The sequence below is a fragment of the Agelaius phoeniceus genome, chromosome 11, assembly GCF_051311805.1.
Source record: "Agelaius phoeniceus isolate bAgePho1 chromosome 11, bAgePho1.hap1, whole genome shotgun sequence".
Classification (NCBI taxonomy): domain Eukaryota; kingdom Metazoa; phylum Chordata; class Aves; order Passeriformes; family Icteridae; genus Agelaius; species Agelaius phoeniceus.
In genome coordinates, this window is record NC_135275.1 from 13,267,607 (window position 1) to 13,289,218 (window position 21,612).

Here is a 21,612-nt window from a genome sequence, read left to right on the forward strand (position 1 = left end):
AGATCTATGCAGTCCTAGGTGACAATCTTTGTTAAGGCACAGCCAAGGCAGGCACCTCACAGACATTTATGAACATCACAGGTCTTCTGAAGGACTATAAAAACAGAGGACTATGCTCCAATCCAAAGCCTTTATAGACTCTACCCCACTATGGTGAAGAATACACAACTGAAGGAAAACCACAAGCTCTCTGCAGAAATCAAGCTGCCAGTAATTAGCTCTGTGTCAGATGCATCCATGCAAAGAACAATACCCAGTGACAAAGTGACCATAAAAAAAAAAGCTTTATTAACCCTTTTGCACCAGCAGTTCTTCAGGTATCCATTGCCAGCAATGGAGCCCTAGCCAAGTGATCCAAGTTTCTGCCCTCAAGAGGTTAGCACTTTACATTCACTTACAAAGCTGAGTGAGGTACATTTTCAGAAGTAGAAAGATTTGGTTGCAAGTCCCATAAAAAGATGGAGTGTTCCTTGGCCATTTTAATGGATTACAAACTGGTATGGTCCTTGAGAACAGAATAATGCAGGCATTGGGAGCTCGAGGTGTCTCAGCTTCCAGGGAGAGCACAGTGACCCCTCAGCACAATTCCTCCTCAATCCTTCCACCTCTCAGGAGGGGACTCTGTGCTGCAGCCACAGCCACCAGGAGATCTCAGCTACCAACTGGTTTGAAAACCCAGCCTGAGAGGGTTCAGACTTTCCCTGGATGTAAGCTGTAAACTCAGAGTGAGAGGAACAGAGAGACCTCAACGCTCAGTTAGGCTAAAGATAGAAAAATAAAGCTGGTTCAACCAGAGATATAATACTGCCTACAAATCAGGAGCTGAAGTTCACTGTAACCTGTATGCTTTTTTTCCTCCCCAAGTCTGCAATCAAAAAAGCATTTATATGGACACATACATAGTTCAAAAGGCACAGGAAGTAAAAGCATTTCTGAACGACCTCATGTGAATTTAACATCAGTATAACTGTAAAATAAATAAATATGTGCAAGATTAAAAAGATCACAACGTTCTCCTCTGTGACATATCTTATTTTGTAAAAAAAAAAAAGAAAATACACATACGTGCATACACACACCTCACTGAGAATAAAAAAAAAGTACAAACAGTCTTTTATCAAACTCCTATACATACTTTTACAGGCATTCAGAACATCACCATAGGAAACAATTAAATTACTACCTTAAAATGTAACCAAAGGTGGTTTTTTTCCCCTATACAACCCTATACTTATTTAGGTGTCTGCAATCCAGGTAAGTAGAGTACATACAACCTCTTCCCCCCACCCCCAAGAGAAACTGCAGTTTTTCAGGGGCAAATCTTCCTGGGTAACAACTCTTTCCCCCTCATAAAATACTCTGACAACTGCATATTTTGTAAACCAGCTCCAGGTGCATCTGACACTCTGGGATAGCAATAAAGAACACGTGTTAACAGTGTTCAATTAACAAAACAAAAACACCAAACAACCCTAAATAAAAAGGTAGTGACCAGTTCACAGGTAACTTGGCAGCGGTTTATAGATGAGATAAAAATCAAGGTGCTTAAATTTACATGACGGTCAACATTCCTCCCAAAAAAGGGAACACAAAGATAAAACAAACCTCTCTCAGATGCTGTTGGACTCTTAGCAAATCACTTACAGTGAGTACAGTTCTATTGCAGTTTTCTTTTTCAAGTTTTGCTGGAAGAATTCAGCAAAGTATTTGGGATGCAGGAGCAAGGAAAGGGAGAAACTCAACATGAGCTACAAACTGATTCACAGCTAAGTTAACATTTAGAATCTAGCTTTCTAAAACAAAGATTTTAGAGCATCTCATTTTCATGGCATAGAACGTTAATTCTGTTACATGTGACACTTTATTCTGGTATTCTGCCAAACATAGAGGCCGAAACAATTCTTTTCTTTGTGTGTGGAAAACACTTGCAAAATTTAGCTCTTAATTCCTTGATGCCACTGGCTTCAGGAGGAGACCAATGGAAGGAAAGTTTTAACTGTCGCAGGCAGGATTATAAATTTGCATTTGTTAGCTGTAGAATACTTGCTTTCCTGTGAAAACAGTAAATATTACCTCAGTTTGAAGTGTAATAAAGTACTTCTCCCTGAAACAACACTGTACAGCAGTCTGCCTCAGCCTCCCAACCACCAGGCAGACAGGGTATCTTACACAGGCACATCAAGTGGGATTTACATTTTTAAAGAAAATCTTTCAGCTGCAACTGTCTTAAGCAAATCACAAAGAGTGCAACCATACTTCAGTTCTCCTACTTTTCATATTTTCCTTGGAAAAGGACCCGCACAGTAATCTCACTCTGTCATGATTGCCCCATTTGTTTTCAAGTAACTGCTCCTAATAATCGTCATTCCAGATCCTGTAAATTTATTGTGCTTCCAGTGAACTGAGAGTTATCAGAACCTGCATCATCTTCGGTGGAATTGTGTGGTTCCTGTTAAAGCAAACAGACAGCATGAACTACTTTCACCTCTAGATGGTTTCAGTGCTTATCAGCAAGAATATCTTGACATTTACTCAACACCAGAGAAATGCTTGGAATGGCTCAGAGGAAACCCAAAGCTCTTCACTTCTGGGATCCACCCAAACAGTGTTGCCACAGTTTTTCTATGGAACACTTCAGATGAGCATTACTAATGGAAATAGATTTAAAATAATTTTTTCCTCCTTTAACTCTCTACCATGTCCCACTCAATCCCACTTCTCTCATACTTATAGGTTTTGAGGAAAGTGACCCTTCTCAACAAAAACGATTTATTTTCTATCCAGGAGAAACCCACTTGGCAGGAATAGGTACATTGCAGAGTTTATAAAAAATGAGGTCCCTAAGCAGACTTCTAAACTTAACTGACACTCCCATAAGGGCACCACTCCAAAATCTAGGTTCATGATTCTATTTCCCAGTTCCCACCCCACCTTTCTGTAGCCTGCAACATTCCAAATCTGATCCTCTTTCTTGAGCCACCTAGTATCTGCAGGATGGGATCAGGAAAACAAGGGTGGGGCATTTCAGAAAAAAAAGTAACATTTAGTTATTTATTACTCAGTAACAAAGGGAAAAAAAACCAACTACTTCTGATGTGCCAAAGGTTGATAACAGACACAAGATACACTGTGCAGTGCAGCTCTCTGCCTTGTGAATGGAATTCAGCTCCCAGTGGGAAACAAGATATTTTCATCAGGCAGAACATGAGAGTGCTCACAGTAAACTGTCTTTACATTCAAGCAAGGCAATAAAACCCAGTGGCTTGACATGCTGTACCTGAAGTATGTAAACAGGTAAATCCACTGTAAGCTGAGAATGTGACGAGGAAGACTGAGAGCTCAGCTGAAAGGGAAGATCTCCCTCTCCTGGGGAATCATCCTGAGAATGCAGAAACATGACCAAGTTACACAACCCCCAGGTAGCTCAGCACAATATGGCAAATTTCACTCAGTCTCACAATCTTAAAATATCTGTTAAAGTCACTGCACTCTACCAGTAAGGCCCAGCTCCACAAAGATGTGGAAAGCTAACTACAATTTAAATCTGAACCTAGCTCAGTGTACAACCTATTATCCTGTCCTCATCAACTTGGAACACTGGCAAGATCTGAAGAGGAAGGAAGGGTTCTTCTTTCAACACATCTAACAACACAGAAACATGCAACAAGTTTCACATGTTTTCATGAACCTGATATTCAACATGAAAGTTACAAATGTGTACACCCATCAAAAAACAGATCAACGGAGAACTCAGCCCATAGGTCTCTCCACAACAGAGCTGTTAGCAATGAAGGAGAAGGAACAGAGAAAGGACCCTTTCTCTGAATACTACACAGCTGCACCTGGCAAAAACCTATTACCTGCCATGCACCACTAATCAGCCCCCACCAATTATTAGGTTGTTTTGGGTTTTTTTAAATTTTAAGCTTTATTTCAACAGATAAGAGAAATAACAGTTTAGGCTGAAACTTCTTTTTGCAGGATCATTTTCATGTCCATCTTATTTACTTTTTAAATAAGAGGTGGAATAATGTAAGAATACTGCAGAGCTCAAGACTCCATCCAGGGGCAGTAGGACCTGAGTTCACAAACACTCAAATTCTTCCATAAATGCAACTCTGGATAACAGAGAAGCTGAGCACGTTTTCTTCTCCTCAGCCCTTACCTGAAGAAGCTGAATTTGCACATACTGGGCTCCAGTGGCAGGGTCCCTTATTGTCAGCCCTCCATTTGGCAGAACTATGTTACCACCCAGTCGACTGCCAGGAGTAGAGGAAGAAAAGTTGGTTGGGCTTACTTTACCACCCTTGCTTTTCCTCTGACCAGAACCAGATGCCCCTAAAAAAAAGCAATTTCAATATTTAGATGAATTTGCTAAAGTTTTCTACTAGTATTTTTCAACTTTTTGCAGCTGTTTAGAGCACGCAGCAAATGCCCACAGCAGTGCAATAAAATCAAGGACATGTGACAACTGCTAAAAGGCAGAGAGCACTCAGCTGGTGAACTCCAGCTGCTGACTGAGCACCTTTACACCTGAACACCATTGAAAAATCACAAACTGCTAAGCTTAGGGCCTTCCCCTGGGGTAGCACAGAAATATCAGCATATTCGTGGTGTTATAGAAAGGAATTAGGAGGTAGGATTGCATTTTCTATTTTTCATTCTGCAACTCACTTCCTGAGAAGTCATGCACATGATTTTTCTAAACTGTAAAAAAAGTATAGTGAAGATCATTATTTACAGGAAGATTTCAAGGACTACTAGGTAGAACAGGCTACACAAGTACAACTATCACAACCTTAAGCTTCTTTTCAGTTTAAAGCAGGATGAACCAGCTGCTATATCACAAGCTGAAAACCAAAATCCTAATCAAAACAAATATAAGAATACAGTCCTGTCAGTTCAGGTTTTTGTTTGGATTTAAAAAAAAAATCTGTAATAAATGAAGGGCTTGGATAACCTATATTTAAACCCTGAACTTCCCTCTACAGCATTCACTCAATCTAGTTAAACCAATCAGAAATACAAGACTCTCTAGACCTCTTTGAGAAGCACAGCATTCCATTGAGGCAACAGCTGGTGAAAAATGGACTATTGGGAGTCTTGAACAGGAACAGAAACAGCAATTTTCTGAGGTCATCTTAGGAGTCATGCAAAGTGCAATCATATTTTTTAAACTAATATCCAAAAGACATGTTTGATGATACCTGCATGTGTTTAATAATATAAGGCCCCTTAGAACTAGTTTCATAAAGCAATTCTCCTTCCATGAGATGATTTGCTGAACCAGACAGAATGTATGCACATGTGCATTTGACAAACACACAAACAAAACAGTACTCAAATCAGAACTAGTCTTGCCTCAAAAACTTTTGCCTTGATTTTCAGAGGAGGGAGGTCTAAGACACAGCAAGGCAGCACTAAACTCACTCTAGGTATATGATTTTGACATATCATAAATCTATAATATTCTACCCCAGCTCCAAAGGGAGACACAACTCAAACACCTGAGCTCATGCAAGTCCAGGGAACCATGGACCACATCTGATCTGACAAATGAATGGTTATTATTCACATCAAATGGCTCTGAGTGAAACTAAGAGGACACATCTGGAATCATGACCTAAACTCACCCTGCACAAGAACGCTCTACAAGGCTGAAGTACAAGAGAGAGGTTTGAGTATATCTAGATAATCAAAAAATAAATTCCTTCACTGTTACTAAGTGAAACACAAAAGCAAAATCTAGGTGAAATTTCCATTGCCTATACTGAGTAAAAGAACCCCCTAAATAAGACCAGAAGCACAAACAACAGAAAGCACAGTAACATAATTTTTAGTTTTACTAAGAAGCAGATGAAGAGATGGACAGCTAGTGTCTTGTTAATAATCATGAAACATAGGGCACAGCTTTCTTTGTAAACTTCCTGTGGATCTGATATTCCACAGAATGTGATTATCCTGAGTAACAAATGGTACACCACATGCATAATTATTTTAACTATCAATAAACACGGACAGGACATTTAAGAATGTTACTCAGAAACCTGCTCCCACTGCACTACCAAAATTACTAAATATTTTTATTCAGTAAATGTAACAGAACTAATGGCTTCTCACCTGTACTGCTGCCATTCCCTTTTTGTTTCTTTTTCTTGGCCAGCTGAATGGCTCTGTAGTCTGTTCTCGCAGACCCACTGCTCTCCTAGTTAAAGGAAAAAAAAAAAGCCCAGAGATGCAAGGTTTTTGGAATTAAGAGCAAAACAAGAAAATGAAAACACACACTAATGAGTTCTCAGATGCACTTATTTTCTATGCTGCAAACACTGAATTCTAGTTTCCCCTGATCTTCTGATTAGAATTTCAATAAATTCCCTGTATCTACTCAATATCTGGAGTTCCACACAAGAAATTGTTAGCTCCACATTTGTAAGTGTTCAGATTTTAAGAGTGTAAACATGTACTTCATAACACAAACAAAAAGTCTGCAATAACACAGTGAAAACAGAAAGGGAAAAGTACTTAAAAGAGGAATGCAGACTGGAATGAAAATGCTGCAGTTCCTGTTACAGCCCAAATCTTTCCCTGGAATGAAATGAACAAGTAACACGTGTAACATTTATTCTTGGGTGGTCTTGCAAATTCCATTTCAGATGGGCAGCTGCTTATTTTGAAAGGTTCTTTCTGAACTGTCCCCACCAGAATTTCAGTATTTCTTAGAACTTGTCACCACACTGAATCTACCTGTGAAAACACACTACTCAACACATCATTCTACATCTTTCATCAGAAGAGAGACAAAATGCACGATCTGCAAAATCTGAAAGGTCTCCCAATAAGGTGTGAGCAGCCAGGGATACCCCCAAAGACAGGCTGTCTCATCTGGGGGTGAAGTGAATACAGTTGCTCCATACCAAAAACGAGCTGCCAGTCACTGCACCAAGATCCATTTCCTTCTGTGCACTGTAACTCCCTGGGGGGTTGGAGAACACAAACTGTGTCACGACTTTGCTGCCCTCCTGCTGACCAACCACATCCGAGCTGGGGAGCAAATTCTGTTCAGCTTTAACTGGTGTCAGTAACTCAGGCACGTTGGTGCTGCCGAGGCTGCTGGAAGGAGTCAAAGTGGCTGTGTCCATTGTTAAATTATTGCTGCATGTCAGCCCGTGCACATCCTGACTGGGGTTCCTCACTGACAGAGATGCCAGCGAACCCAAGGCTTCGGCATTGACAGTCTGTACATCATCCAAATTTAAAGTGCTTTGCTGTAGAACCGTTGCATTGGTTCCCAGCAGGAGAGAACTGTCCAGGCTCTGGGGCATGTCACTGCTGGCCACCAGGATCAAGGGATCAACTGCCTGGCTTAGGGAGCTGTTACTGACAGGCAGGCTCCCCCCCAGCGTGGAGCCCACCGAGGCCACATCGATGGTGACGATTCCAGAGTTCACCAGCGCCATGTCCGCTGCAATTCCAGAATTGTTACTGGACACGTTGGAAAACAGGGAGACGAGGTCCATGTTGCTGAGATCACTCTGCCCTGGACTAGTGAGCTCACTGCTGGGGGTGAGGGAGCAGGTTGCTTCCAGCTGAGTTAGGAGATCTGAGAGAGAAGGGTTTGGTTATAAGAGAGCTTCTACAGACAGCAGGAAGAAAAGGAAGCTTAAAATTCTATAAAATTCTATATTCTTAGCCTACTAAAATACTTCCCACCTTCCCTGAAAGCAGATTTAGGGAAAGGCAGCCTACCAAAATAAGTTCATTCTTTTACTGAGAAGTGTGCTTATAAAAGCACTTGCCAAAAAATAACACTAATGCAGTGCAGGCTAAGTATTAATTGTAGAGGAGTGAAAGGGGTGAAAAGAGAAATATTTTTAGTCCTTATTCATATTTTACAGATGGCATTGAAAAGGACAAGCTCTGCTTCACTGAAAAATGCTACAATTTCTCACAATTTCAGAGGTCATCCTCAAGTATCACTTTCTGATACTCAGAGATCCCACTGAATTTTAGAGGAGCGTGAAACCGATTTCAGTCTCAGAAAAGATTCTGTCATTCATATCAATGGAACTCAGATTTCAACATCAGTAAATTACACATTTTCCTTAATAAAGCACTTAATTTTTCCACTGCACTGTGATAGCCAGAGACAAACTCTTTACCTGGGCTGAAGTTATGCTGCTTGACCATGTGGGTTTTCATGCTGTGTTTGGAAGTGAACAGTTTATTACAGCTGGAAACGGGGCACCGCGACTTTAACGAGTCCACATCCTGCAGATGTTTTTTGGAGTGAATATACAAACTACTTCGTGCTGAAAATTTTGCACAACAGCCTGCAAGAAGATATGTAAGGCTTTGAAGTTTCAAATTTAATGAAGTTTCAATTTAATATTCATATTTAATGTCTTAACAAATTAAAATATCCTCTACTTGCTATTTTGCAGCAGCTGTGCATACACTCAGAGGAACCACAAGAAAGTAAGCCTGTCAAAGGGTAGGACAGTTTAACAACCTGTTTCTGACAACATGAAACTCTTCAGAAATTCAATGTAAAGCACAACCTTTTCACACCATGGCATCTGAAATTTTTCATGACAACTGCTGGAAACACCATAAAAGGGAGAAAAAAATCAAGTAGAGCTGAATAATCCAGATCACACCCAAAAATCTTTGCTTGTGGAGTCCCACTGAAGTGGTGAGGGTGGTCAAGCTACAGTATGAAACAGAGTTTGCTCTGTCATTCCTAACTCTGGGAATGATCACTTGTTCACGATGTCTGTTTAATTTTACCTCTTCAAACCCTGCTAGAAGACACTCTTAATTGTTCCAGTCCTGTACCATGCACACATAACCTTTAGACAAAAATACACACCAGTTACCAGGAAACACATAAGAGAGTGGAGCAATACCTTCTACTGGACACTCAAATGGCTTTGTACCAAGGTGAGTTATACTGTGGCCTTTCAAGTGTTCTGCTCTTGTGAAGGACTTCCCACAGCCTTCTACTGGGCACATGAATCTCCTGTCATCTTCATGTTTCCTACAAGGGAAGGAAATTCTCATTGGCATGATTAAATCCATTACTGCTTAGCTACTGGAAGAGAAACAAAGACAAGCTAACAACCGGTAGCTTAGGACAGCATAAACAGAAAAAGTTTCCTTTACCTTTTATGCCTCAGAAGCTTGGACATACTGGTAAAAGACCAGCCACAGCCTTCAAAGTCACAGATAAAAGGTCTTTCACCTTGAATAGAAGATGTTACATTAATAACCTAAGACCAAACACATACTGCTACTAGAAAATATTAAAACCTGCTTAAGTTGAATTAATTTAAGACAAGACAACTCAACCAGCCCCTCCTGCAATACACTGCAGAGTACTATCATGTCCCTTCCCCCTCCTACAATCTGGGCTTTCTTTAACTCCATGCCGTTGCTTCAGAGAGCACAAGTATTTATCAGTTCACCTCACATCCTGAAGGTGCTTCAATAGTCAGTAACAGCATCACTCAAAACAGAAACACAACTGAACTGTTTTTTCCTGTTTTCATGATCTGCCACTGTGTCTTGATTACAAGACTGTGAAGTATGTGATTTGGTTTCCATCACACCTATGAACTTCAAGTGACACTTGAAAAAACCTCAGAACTGTAAAACCATGAAACCAGGAAAAGAGAGGGCACACCAGTAACATGACAAGGCTGTATTTCAGTTTTGCAGTGGTCCTTGCAAGTCAGGCATGCTTGCATGCTGAAATTTATCTTCTTGCTGTTCCAAACCTTAGTACATACATTCCACATGCTCTGAGAGTTTTTCAGCTGTTTGTTCATATCAAGAGTAAAATTTATGCTATGTTTTGGACATCTATGAACTTGGAAATAGAGCTGGGATAGCTTTTTCTGGACAGAACACACAATGACAAAAGCCACAGCTTTGCATATGTGCTTTACTACTTTGCATATGACAACTCGATTCAGTGGGCTCCTACCCCCAGAAGGCCAAGAATCAAATGCTTTCTCTGACTCCAAATAACTAATGTCACCCTTCCTTTCAGTTTTTCCAGCACACTGCAGTCCACTTTCCACATACTATGCTCCATGTACTTCCCCATGTACAAATCACCCCTGTGAATACCTGTGTGACTCCTCATGTGGATTTTCAGTCGGCAGGCCTTGTCATACTGCTTGTTACAGCCAGGGAATGAGCAGGAGAACTGCTCTTGCTCTCTGAAGTGGGCTCGATTGTGGGAGAATAATGCACTCACTGTGATAAACGTTCGCTCACAGCCTGGGGAGAAAAGGGAAATAGCACATCTGCTTGGCAAAACTCAGTCACAAAACTGCTCTCTTTTCTCCCTCCCAGCTTTTAGCGAGGTACTTTCAGGATCGTTTTTCAGCATATTGCATCGAGGGAAATGGAAAAAAAAAACCCTAACAGTGAAATCCTACACATTATTCCCAGGAATTACAACTGTTTTGCCAAGGTGGGCAAACAGCCTGGTTTAAGGCGCACTGAACGCTGGCGCCGTGTCTTGCGGTGTTTCACTGCACCAGCACAAAGTCACAGGAGGAAAGGCACAGCACCCTCCAGCTCCCAAACTTTTCCTTTGGTAACTGAGGTGGTTTGGAGGAGAACCTTCCTTGACATTCTGGGGTACCACGAAGGGGAAGCAGAAGAAGTGAGCCGAGCGCCGCAGGGCCTCAGGGCAGGGATGATCCCAGTTTGTGGAAGGGGAGGGGAGGGAGCCCAGCCCCGGAGGCGGCTTACCGGGGAAGTCGCAGCGGAAGGGCCGCTCGGGCTCCAGGTGGCTGCGGCGGCGGTGGGCGGCGAGGCGGGCGGCGCTGGGGAAGCGCTGCCCGCACGCCTCGCACTTGTGCGCCGCCTCCTGCTCGTGGGCGCGGCTGTGCGCCCGCAGGTTGTACACGGTGGTGAAGCGCTTGGTGCAGCCGGGCGCCGCGCAGGCGAACGGCCGCAGTTTGTCGTGCGAGTGCAGGTGCCGCCGCAGCTTGTAGGCCGTGGCGAAGGACCAGGCGCAGCCCGGCACGGGGCAGCCGAAGGGCCGCGCCGCTCCGCCCCGCCCGTCCTCGCCGCCGCCGTGCGCCGAGAGCCGGTGCAGCCGCAGCTGCTGCTTGCGGGGAAAGGCCTCTCCGCAGCGCGGCTCCGGGCAGGCGAAGGCCGGCGGCGAGCGCGGCCGCGGCCCGCCCGGCGGCTCGGCGGGGCTGGCGGCGGCGGGGGGCGCGGCGCCCGCGGGCTGCTCGGCGCCGGGCCCCAGCGTCAGGACGCCGTTCTCGATGCGCACCAGCAGGCTCTGGTTGTTGATGGTGATGGTCCCCGAGAAGGCGCCGTCCTCCGACCCGCCGCCATCGCCGCCATCGCCGCCCGCGGGGGGCAGCGGTGCCGGCGGCGGGGGAGGAGGCGGCGGCGGCTGCGGCGGCGGGGCCGAGTCGGGGGCCTCCTCCGGCGGCTCGGCGGGCGGCGGGCCGGGCTGGGCTCGCCCCGCTTCGCCGCCGCCCGCGCCGGGCTCGGCCGCGCCGCGCACCACGTTGAAGACGAGCAAGAGCCCGTCGCTGTCGGGCGCGGGCCCCGCCGGCGGCGCGCTGGGCGCCGGGCTGGCGCCGGTCTCCGGCTTCTCCTCCAGCAGCAGCACCGGGAAGCTCACGTAGAGGCCCGGCGCGGGGGTGCTGCCGGCGGAGGAGGCGGCGGCGGGCGGCGGGTCCCAGCCGGGCGGCGGCGGCGCGGCGGGGCCGCCATGTTGCGCGGCGGGCCGGGCCCGGGCCGCCTCCGCGGCCGGCAGCCCCTGCGTTTCCATCTTGGGGGTCCCTGTAGCAGCGCCTGAAACCGGAGCCGCGGGGCGGGGCCGGCGCGGGCCGCAGCGGAAACGCGGAGCGCGGAACCGCGGAGCGGGCGCGGCGCGGGCGGCGCCGGGGAAACCCGGAGAGCGGAGCGGCGGACGGGACGGAGTGGGGCTGCCCCGGGGCAGGGCCGGCCCGGGGGTGGCACATCGGGAGAGGCTCTGCGACATCCAACTGGCACGGCTGGAGTCACCGCAGGGACTGGGGAGTGTGCCCGTGTCCCTGCTAATGGCCAGGGAGAGTCCCAGAATTAAGGGACCCCCAATGTATAGAAGTTCTTCCTCGTGGAGGTGAAGCATCTCGTGTTCTAGTTCATGGCCATTGCTCCTCATCGTGTTGCTGGGCACCACTGAAAAGACTCTGGCACCATCCCGTAGCTAACTTTGAGATACATGTATGGATCATGAGATCCCCTCTCTCTAGAATTAATAAGCCCCTCTCCCCCATTCTCTCCTCATTAGAGATATTCAGACCCCAAATCACGTTTGTGGCCCTTCACCGAGCCCTCTCCACCAGCTCCGTGTCTTTCTCATACTGAGGAGCCCAGAACGGGACACAGCATCCTGGATGTGGCCTCACAAGGGGTAGGATCTGCTAAGGGTGCAGCCACACTCTGAGACCCTGCACACCATGAGTGCAAATATGGAAACAGTGCTACAGGCCAAGCCTGGGCAATGCAAAGTCACTGTTCAAGCATGACCATGGCACAGTATCACCCAAGATAGAACAGCACCAAAAAAAAAAAAGAAAAAAAATCCTACAAATTCAGCAAGTGCTTATATATTTTTAATTTTTTTTTCTTGGAGAAAGCTTTCTCTGGGAGAATGTTCAGTTACCTTATGGCTCTCCAACACTTAAAGAAAATGTAAAATCCTGTATTTGCTGTTTACCAGCTCCCTGCTGCTGTGGAACTGGCGAGCCGTCCCAGCAGATGGTGCTGTGATCCTTCTCCTGCTCAGATAATTCCTCCTTTCTGAGCATCAAACCTCCTGCAGCCAGGCTGTGAACTGGGGCCAGGCACATTCAGCTCCAGGGAAGCTGGAGCTGTGGGTACACCCAGAGCTCCACTGAGCTTAGGTCTTCCCTGTCCTTGGCAGCCCCAGCCATCCCAATCTTCCTATGGAGGTCTTTGCAGTCCCTTCCTTCATGTTCCCAGAAAAAGATGGGTCTGCACCCGAGTTTATTGCTTCACACAAAGGTGCATCCCTGGCTGCAGGATGTAAAACCTGTCAGCAAGCTCTTGCCTCCATCTGCAACCATGCAGATTGTCAGGATAAGGGTCTGGATTTTAGGAAAGTTAAGGTGCTGAGATTCATAGGAAGGATGGTTCAGCCTGGCAAGCTTGAGGCTTCAGTGCACTGCAGAAATTCACTGATTGTGCAGCCCCTGCCCAGATCAGATCCAATGCAATGCCTACAGATGGATGGATTTGCAACTCCTCTCCCTGTACTGGCTTTGTCCAGCAGTGAGGTCAGCTACCTAAAAATGACATCAGCACCCCCACACAACAACAGCCTATTCACAGTCTCAGCTTCTCTGCACACAAGTAGAAGACAGATAAATCAAGGCTCAGCAGGGCTCAGAAAGGGAACTTTGCACTGGGGTTGTTTATGGTTTCTGTTTCATCCCTGACAGCAACAGGTTAGTGTTTCCCTGTGCCCTCCCAAAGGTACTGTAAACCTCAGCCAGTTCACATTTGTTAAGTGCTTGAGATTTGCAGTTAAAAGACCGAAGTAGATTTAAACATACACATTTAACTACACACCACATCACTGAAATAAACTCCAATTAATAGTCATACATAAGACCAACTGCTCACCAGTCCTCTGCCTCCCTGTAGCCCATTTTGCCTTAACTCATGCTGCCTCATTAATAGATTTCATAATCTGAATTTCAGCTTGTGGGTGTTTATAGCACTCATCCAAATGGGTTCTGTGTGTCCCTACAGGCAGCCCAGTTATAAACTCCCAGGGAGACATTAATCATGGCTATACTGGTAAGGTTATGTCCTCTGGGCAATAAGGCTACTAGGACAAAAATAAGTTTCCTTTTGTGCCTGGAATGTAAAGGTGAACATGCTGGCAGGTACCTCAGTACTGAATAGTACAAAGGTGAAGACTTTGTGATAAATATTTCTTCAACATCTCATCTATGGGGCTGTTTCAACTCAGAACTAAGATGAGTCTATGGAACAGCTCTACAGTTCCTGGTGCAAGAAAAGCCAGTGTATTTTCTGGTTGTTCCTCTTGACAAAGCAAGAACCAGCAGTGTTTTGGGGCTATGAAGATTAGAATGATTTCATACAATACCAATACCCAAACTTTGGACCTAGTCCACTGTGATTATTAATAAGGTAATGCATAACATATGTCAAAGCAAAGGCTGTCAAATCTGCCTGACAACTGCTCCCATCTCAATCATATGGACTGGCAATGGGGGCAGGTTTTTTCCATAATGTAAAGCAATTCCTACCAACTGCAGATTGCACCTCACAGAAGGCTGAGCTTCAAGCAGATGCCAGACTCTCACTGTTCATCTGGAGAGAGACACAGTACGTGAACAGAGTGAAGAACTCGTGATTCAAAATAAACTCTTCCCTGTCTCAGCAGCAGAGGCAGTGCAGGAGTGCAGAGTGCTCACCTGTGGGTGCATGGGCTCCAGCAGGGCTGGAGTTTCACAGTCCTGAGTCTGCAGCCCATCACAGCCCCTCTGCAGCAGCACAGGCAGGTTTGTGTGTGTAACACCCCTTGCCATTCCAAGAGGTGGTGATGGACACAGTGCCAGGAGGTTGAGGGACATTCCAGAGCAAGTCCACAGGGGAAGGGACTGGTGCCACTGTTGTGTGTCAGAATGAAGCCCATGTGCTGTGCAAGGAACATGCTTAGCATGAGACAGGACAGCTAAGAATTACTTTTGTACGCACATTAATTTATATATTATCAGGAATAAGTGACTGTTTTGTTGTTGAGGAATTTTTTCCCATTCAATTTTTAGGGAAAAAATTCCCATCATGAACGTTTATTGCAAACATTGTTCCAAATCTGTCGGTGAAAAGACTATTCTTGGTGGACCTGTCACAAACAGATTTGTCCCATTAATAAGTTAGAGAGGAAAAAAAGAACTCACATGGAACAGACATTTGCAAGGCTTTTATCATTTGGCCAGAGAGCAAAACAGGACATCAAGGAAGCAACATCAAATATATCTGCAGGAGCAACACTGCACTTGGAGCACCACTAATGCTTCACAGCTTGCTCCAGGATGTTCTCATCCAGCACCTGGTGAGGGAGAGTCACCCTCAGGGTGCCATTTTCCTGCATGGCTTGGCAGATGGTTTCATAAGCAAAGGCATTGCCCGACCAGCAGCGCCTGGCGACCTGTCAGACAGCAGAAAGGAGGGGGGCAAAAATCAGACATTGCTCCTGCCACACACACCTTGCACCATGCTTGGGCAAAAACTGGCACCCAGCTCGTGACAATAAATCTTTCAACCCTCTGCCAGGTTTTAGTTTCCCTTCTGATTTTGCAAGTAATTTTTGTATTACTTCATTTTTATGAGTATTATTTGGGTGGATGTGGTACTTTTCCATGCATAACATTGGACAGATAAACACTGGCAGAGCCAGGTACCTTGTAAACGTACAAAATTCCCTCACCAAAAATAATTGTGCACTCCATCCCAGCTCTGTAAAACTAGAACTAGCTTTAGATAACAGTATCATTTAAGCAGTCCCTTAGTCATTTATCCCTTTTGTAGTTGGATAAATATTTTTAAAGGAAAATGTCACTTCAATGCATTTTCAATGATGAAATCAAAGAGCCAAATTCTCTGCCAGCATGTAAGGATGAAATTCTACCGGCAGCTAGAGAAATCATAAACCCCTTTTCCATCAGCAAAACTCTGTGTTTTCATCTGTGTACAAGCAAGATTCCCTAAATTAAAAAAAAAATAATTAAAAGTATACATATATATGAGTTTTGCTTACTCCATTGGAAACATCCCAGCTGAGCATCATCTTAGCTCGTTCTTCAGCTTCTTTGGACCCATCCAAAACCAGGCCAAATCCCCCATTTATCACTTCACCCCTAAAAGTGTAAGAGATTCAAACAAAAATAATTCAAACCAATACCACAAAATTTACAGGATTTTTTCAGTTGTACTGCAAGAAGAGGGATGAGAATACAGAAATTACTCTGAATAAGAGACTATCAGTGATGTTTTATACTTGTGATAAAAGAAAAAGAGTGTTTAGCAGGCAAAGGCCTAATTTCCTGACCTGCAGCAAACTTAGTCCACCTTTCTTGTAATGCCCAGCTGGGAGTCTGGATCTGCTCCAAGCAGGGATACCAAAAATTCAGCTTGCTCTGTATCTCCTGAGTCCTGCACTGTGTACTGGCTCTAAAAACAGGTGGAGAAAAGTTAACAGATCTCATGGGCCAGGGCTTTACCTGTCTCAGGGTGTTTTTAAAGGTTCAGCTCCTCATGTTTGCTGCACTACATCTAGCCAGAATCGTGAGGGTGACAGTGTGCTTACAGCAGCAGGCAGATGGATCTATTTATATTCTCTTGGGACAAATGACAGAGCATAAGCATTTTATTAAAAAACTGTTAACCACCACTTAATGCACATCTGCCTCAATCATTTCCAAAACCATCATTCATTTTGTATGAGATACAGAGATGTTTAAAGACATTCAGTGCCAACTTTTCAGGAAGCAGACTTATTGGCAGGAGAAGAACAGAAATATGTTAAAACGAACAGATTATTCTTGGGAGAAATAACAGTCTGGTTATAAGGGACAGGGAAAACACGTAGAGCAAAGCATCTTGTCTGACTTCAGAATCTGGCCTGCTCAGCTCCCACTCCATGGCATATGGTGAATAGTGGTGGATGCAGCTGGGAGATTAACCTTGCTGTAAATCTGTGAGAGTTCTGGCATTGGAGCTCAGCATCAGCCATACCTGAGGGACAGGGCATTTCATGCAGCAGTACACAGTGTGAGACACTAATGGAAATCCCTGGAGGCAGGATGCTGTCCTCTGAGTTTTATAGTTAATATAAGTTTACAAAATTTACATAGAACAACATCTGACATGCCCATTAATCAGATAAGAGTTGAGAGTCTTCCATTCCAGGAAGGTATTGTTTCTTAATGTGCATTTTCTAGCAGTAACTTGAGCTTCTGAGGAAACAGGGAATTGAGGCTAAACTAGAGCCTCACAAACCTGAGATCTACTTCCTGAAACTAGAGCTCACATTTTCTCAGTTTCAATGGAATGTTGTTACTCATGTGATGTTAATTGCATTTCTACCACTACTCACATACAGTACCTGTGTGTTAAGTAGGACCCAATCACAGGGCTCAACAAGGAACTCAGGGCTCCAGATCTCACCATCATCACATCAAATTCATTCTCTGAATTCCCTCCACTTTTCCATTATCAGATATGTCACTATTACAATGCATTTTCTGTGAAAGGCAGAGTTGTCTTGAAAGTGACAGTTCCCACAGCAGAACATCACTGAATGAATTAGGTTTTTTTTTTTAAACTGGAAAGTTTGAAACAAAGTCATATTTTCAACTGAGATGTTTGAATATTGTAAGATCTGACTCTTCAAAATAAAATTATTCTTTTGGATTGAGGCTGTCAACTCTTTTCAGCCCAAAATTTAATTCCCAGGATGTTTTTACTGTGTGAAATCTTGCACTAGTTCTGCTCTTAGTTTCATCTGGGTATGAATACAAACATCCAAACATCTGTATTTCTTGCAAATTCTACTTTTTTAATAGCTCATGTTGTTACTGTCCTCTCCAAAAGAGGAGACCAGACTGGATGACAACAAATGTAATTGTGGCAGGGCCAGTTAGCCCACCATACTCTGCTGCTCCTGTGTACAGAGGCCAAAGAACAGAGCACTGCTCTTTGCTGTCAGAGTCCAAAGCCACACAAACCTCTGGACCAGTGTTTTATAAAGATTTTCCATATAGGAAGATGATGTTCCTTCAGTGGCAAAAATTCCCTCTGTCCACAGAATCCCAAAGATCATCATGTGAAGCTTAAGCATGAACAAGGAGCATCTGATCTACTTGCACTTTAAATACTTAAATTTTTAAATTTACCTTTAAAAAGGTACATTTAAATCCTTCCCATCAATTTCCATGGAGTTACTCCAGTGCAAATCAGAATCACTCACCAGGATCTGTTCTACTGCCTAAAACCACTCCTACATTAAATGCCAATGTTTGTTATGATGGATTTTCTAGAAAAACTTCTCTCTGCCTTCATTAGCATTGGGCCACATTTTCAGGTAATTAAAGAAACATGTGGCATTTTGACCTAAGCTACCTCCTATAATTTCCAGATGTCTCCTCCTAAGATGATCAAAGAAAACAAGGCCTCTCTCACAATCAAGATGTCACACTGTCGACAGTGCAGATGGATTCTTAAATTGCTTCTGCCTTTTTGTTACTACAGGTTATCCAAGCCCTGTGCTAATAAACATTCTGCTGCAAACAAACAGGCAGCAAAAAGTGAATAACAATCATTTGCTGTAATTATAGTCAAGACTATGTTAATCTTAAGTCTCTCCCAGAGTACATGTGATGCAGATTCCAGCTAAATAAATATTAATCCTGCCTTTCTTGTTTGTCCCACAAGGCCGTAACAGAAAATAAAGCATGTAAAAGGCACTTGTGCAGTCTCAGAGGGAAGACACAGCAGATCTGCCAGCAGTTCCAGGCAAGCCCAGCCTTTGCAGGAAGGACTGGCAGCTAAACTCAGTGCAATTACCCATGTCTGAATTCCCAGGGCAGAACTTTGCCAATGACAACTGGATTTCACTCTAATCACATGTATTTTTCTTTATAAATATATATAAACTTTCACTTTCACATTTCCAAACCAGCTGATGACAAAAAGTGTTTATCAAAGACGTGGAGATTTCTTTATGGCAAAATCAGATGGATTTTTAGTGCTCCAGAGAAAAAGCAAAACAAGGTCAAAAACTTAAAAGCATCTACCTTTTCCAGGTGAAGAAAGCAATTTTTTATGGCTGGGGTTAGTTTTTCTTCTTTTGCCACCTTTATATTACTGCTGTGTCTCCTCAGAAGGCAAAGGGTGCAGCCCTTTCACCTGCCAGGTGGTGCCACCTGCCTGGCCTGGCTTTGGGGCTCTCCAGGCCAGGACATTCAGTGACACCACATGGTCACCACAGCTGAGCCTCAGCATGGTGGCTCTGCAGACACACACCTGATTTTCAGGCCCTGCATTCTCCTCTGAGGCACAGTAATTTAATCACACAGGGCCATGCTGCTCCAAGAACAAGGCAAGCAGATACTGTTCTGCAGTCACAAGCCCCCAAGCAGCCAAAGGAAACAACAAAAAGGAGAACCAAACCCTGTTCTTTCCAGAGATATTTTGATTTCATTGAACAGCCACATTCTAATTTTCTGATGCATTACATAAATCACAGCATAAATCTGCTCTGCCTTGGGACAAAGTTTCTTTTAATGATGTAACTCCAGTTACAAAACAACTAAAACAGTAAGTGAAACAGTAAACTGAAATTGCAGTGTGGTCAGGGCCAGTTTTCTGGAGCTAAGGGCAGTCTCACCATTCAGCCAAGCTGTCTTTGAATGGCAGAGAGGGCCAAAAGTGTCCTAGAAGGATTTGCCTTAGAGAGACCAGAAAGGAATAGGATCATTTGTATCCTTTGAATTAAGCATCCTCAATGCACAGAACATTTGTGGCATAAGCAATTATTTTCAGCAATTATACTAATTATAATGATCATTAAAATATCCCAAATACTTGGCACAACACATTGGGAAAAGTGATTTTCTTTGCTTGTATTTCATAAGCAGATATTTTAAAAGGTTAAACTCAGCTGAGGAAATTAAGACAGAACTTGTCTGCTACTGCCTTTGGAGCCTCAGACTGAGATGACCAGAGCAGGGAGACATTCTGGTATGTGTTTTCCATTCAGAATTATGGAAATTGTGAATGAAATCATGGCTGTGACTCCTTATCACTGAAATCAGCAAAGGCAAATCTTCACTCCATGTGCTTAAGTCCTCTGAAAGTTTTCATTTCCTACTGTTCAGTTTTGCTGTCTTGCACCCTTCTATGCACTATTTATGTCACAGAAACCAAAGGAATTAAGAGTACAGCAAGGGAGTTCTTCAGCTGACCTAAAGGGATATTTTCTAGATTCAGCTCATCCAGATGAATAACAATTAATTATTATAAAATATCTCTGAGGACAACATCTGCTACAAGTTCTTTGGATTGCTGTTTTTGGCATATCCCAGCACTGTTTGAAACAGGAAAGTATGAGAGTTCACCACAGTTTTTAACAGAGGGTTGTGCCTCTTTTGACTGCTGACACCACCAAATGAAGACATGACTGTAAAATGGGAGAGGCTTGGCTGGAATATGCTGCAAAGTACAAACCAGAACTAAAGACTGCAGTGTGGCCAGGCTTTCCCACTTGCTGCAGCTCTGCCAACCCAGGTAGCCTTTCAGTGGCAGATGGAGGAGATTAGTTTCCATCTCCATATAGAATATTTCTTTCATTCTGCTTTTCCATCTCAGCAATTGCCTTAGCTCTGCATGTCAAGTGAAGGAGGTGTTTACTTGGCTGTGGTCTTTAATGCTACTGAGCACGAGCAGGGAGAGAAAATCTGGGGGGTCTGCTGGCACCTGAGCTGGTTTGTCTCAATAACCCCTCATGCACTGCAGCACAGGAGCACTTCTATTGGGGTCCTAAGGTCACAGGTTTAAATACAGCTTGAGAGGAGACCTGAACACAATCCATCCACTGACACTCTGGCTGTGCCTGCATGAAGACAATGCTGGAAGCAGGATCTGTTCAAAAAGCCCACAGCAGACTGTCCTTGTTCATCAAATTAAGTTCTTCAAACTGTGCTGTGGCCAGTGTTCAAAATACTTTTCCTGGACATATGAGCATTAATTAGAAAGAGAGTCCTACAACAACACCATACTTAGCTGTATAATTTGTCCTTTCAGTCCTTGATGCCAAACCATCCTTCCCACCATGATTTCTCCTCTGGCACTACACATCTTCTCAGCAGTTCTGTCTCTCCTCCCCATACACACACACAGAGCAGTAGGAGCAGGATCCAGAGCCCAGCTTTAGGAACACAAACAAGCTCTCACCAGCCAACGCCGCCCCCGTTGTGCAGCGCGACCCAGGTGGCTCCTCTGAACGCGTCTCCCACGAAGTTCTGCACTGCCATGTCTGCGAGGAGAGCACAGGTGTTACTGCCCATGGGCCACGCTCATTTTTGTCCTGTGCTCTCCCTCCTCCCACCTACACCTCCACTGGGGCTGTGGGAAGGCAGGGTTGGAGGCAGGTTTTACTCACAGCTTCTCTCACAGATAGACACTTATTGTATTTGCAGGGACCCTCATGGCAGGAGGGAATGATGAATCTGACTCTGTGTTCTCAGAAGGCTAATTTATCATTTTATGATACTATATTATATTAAAGAATACTAAACTAAACTATGCTAAAGAATACAGAAAGGATACTTACAGAATGCTAAAATGATAATAATGAAAACCCATGACTCTCCAGAGTCCTGACACAGCTTGGCACTGGTTGGCCATTGAGTCAAAACAACTCACACCAGAATCCAATGAAACAATCTCCTGTGGGTAAATCTCCAACCACATTCCAAAGGAGCAAAACACAGGAGAAGCAAATGAGATAATTGTTTTCCTTTTTCTCTGAGGCTT

At 44.3% G+C, this 21,612-nt stretch overlaps 2 protein-coding genes across 2 annotated transcripts in view; both read right to left on the reverse strand.

Moving 5' to 3' along the window:
- Window positions 1–265: 265 nt before the first annotated feature.
- On the reverse strand, window positions 266–11,831 carry ZXDC (ZXD family zinc finger C). The gene is made up of 10 exons (XM_054640158.2): window positions 10,765–11,831; window positions 10,132–10,284; window positions 9,163–9,241; window positions 8,907–9,037; window positions 8,160–8,330; window positions 6,915–7,600; window positions 6,121–6,205; window positions 4,166–4,338; window positions 3,278–3,379; window positions 266–2,449 (listed from the first exon to the last, which is right to left on the reverse strand). Exons 1-10 carry the CDS (start codon window positions 11,804–11,806, stop codon window positions 2,363–2,365), a joined length of 2,709 nt encoding a protein of 902 aa, XP_054496133.2. The 5' UTR covers window positions 11,807–11,831; the 3' UTR covers window positions 266–2,362.
- A 3,152-nt stretch (window positions 11,832–14,983) lies between these two features.
- The window catches only part of UROC1 (urocanate hydratase 1), a 37,101-nt gene continuing 30,472 nt past the window's right edge, over window positions 14,984–21,612 (reverse strand). The window contains exons 18-20 of the mRNA XM_054640186.2: window positions 21,031–21,112; window positions 15,836–15,935; window positions 14,984–15,226 (exon numbers count right to left, since the gene is read on the reverse strand). Of these exons, the coding sequence (XP_054496161.2) occupies window positions 15,086–15,226; window positions 15,836–15,935; window positions 21,031–21,112 (323 nt within the window). The 3' untranslated portion in view covers window positions 14,984–15,085. The remainder of the gene's footprint in view (window positions 15,227–15,835; window positions 15,936–21,030; window positions 21,113–21,612) is intronic.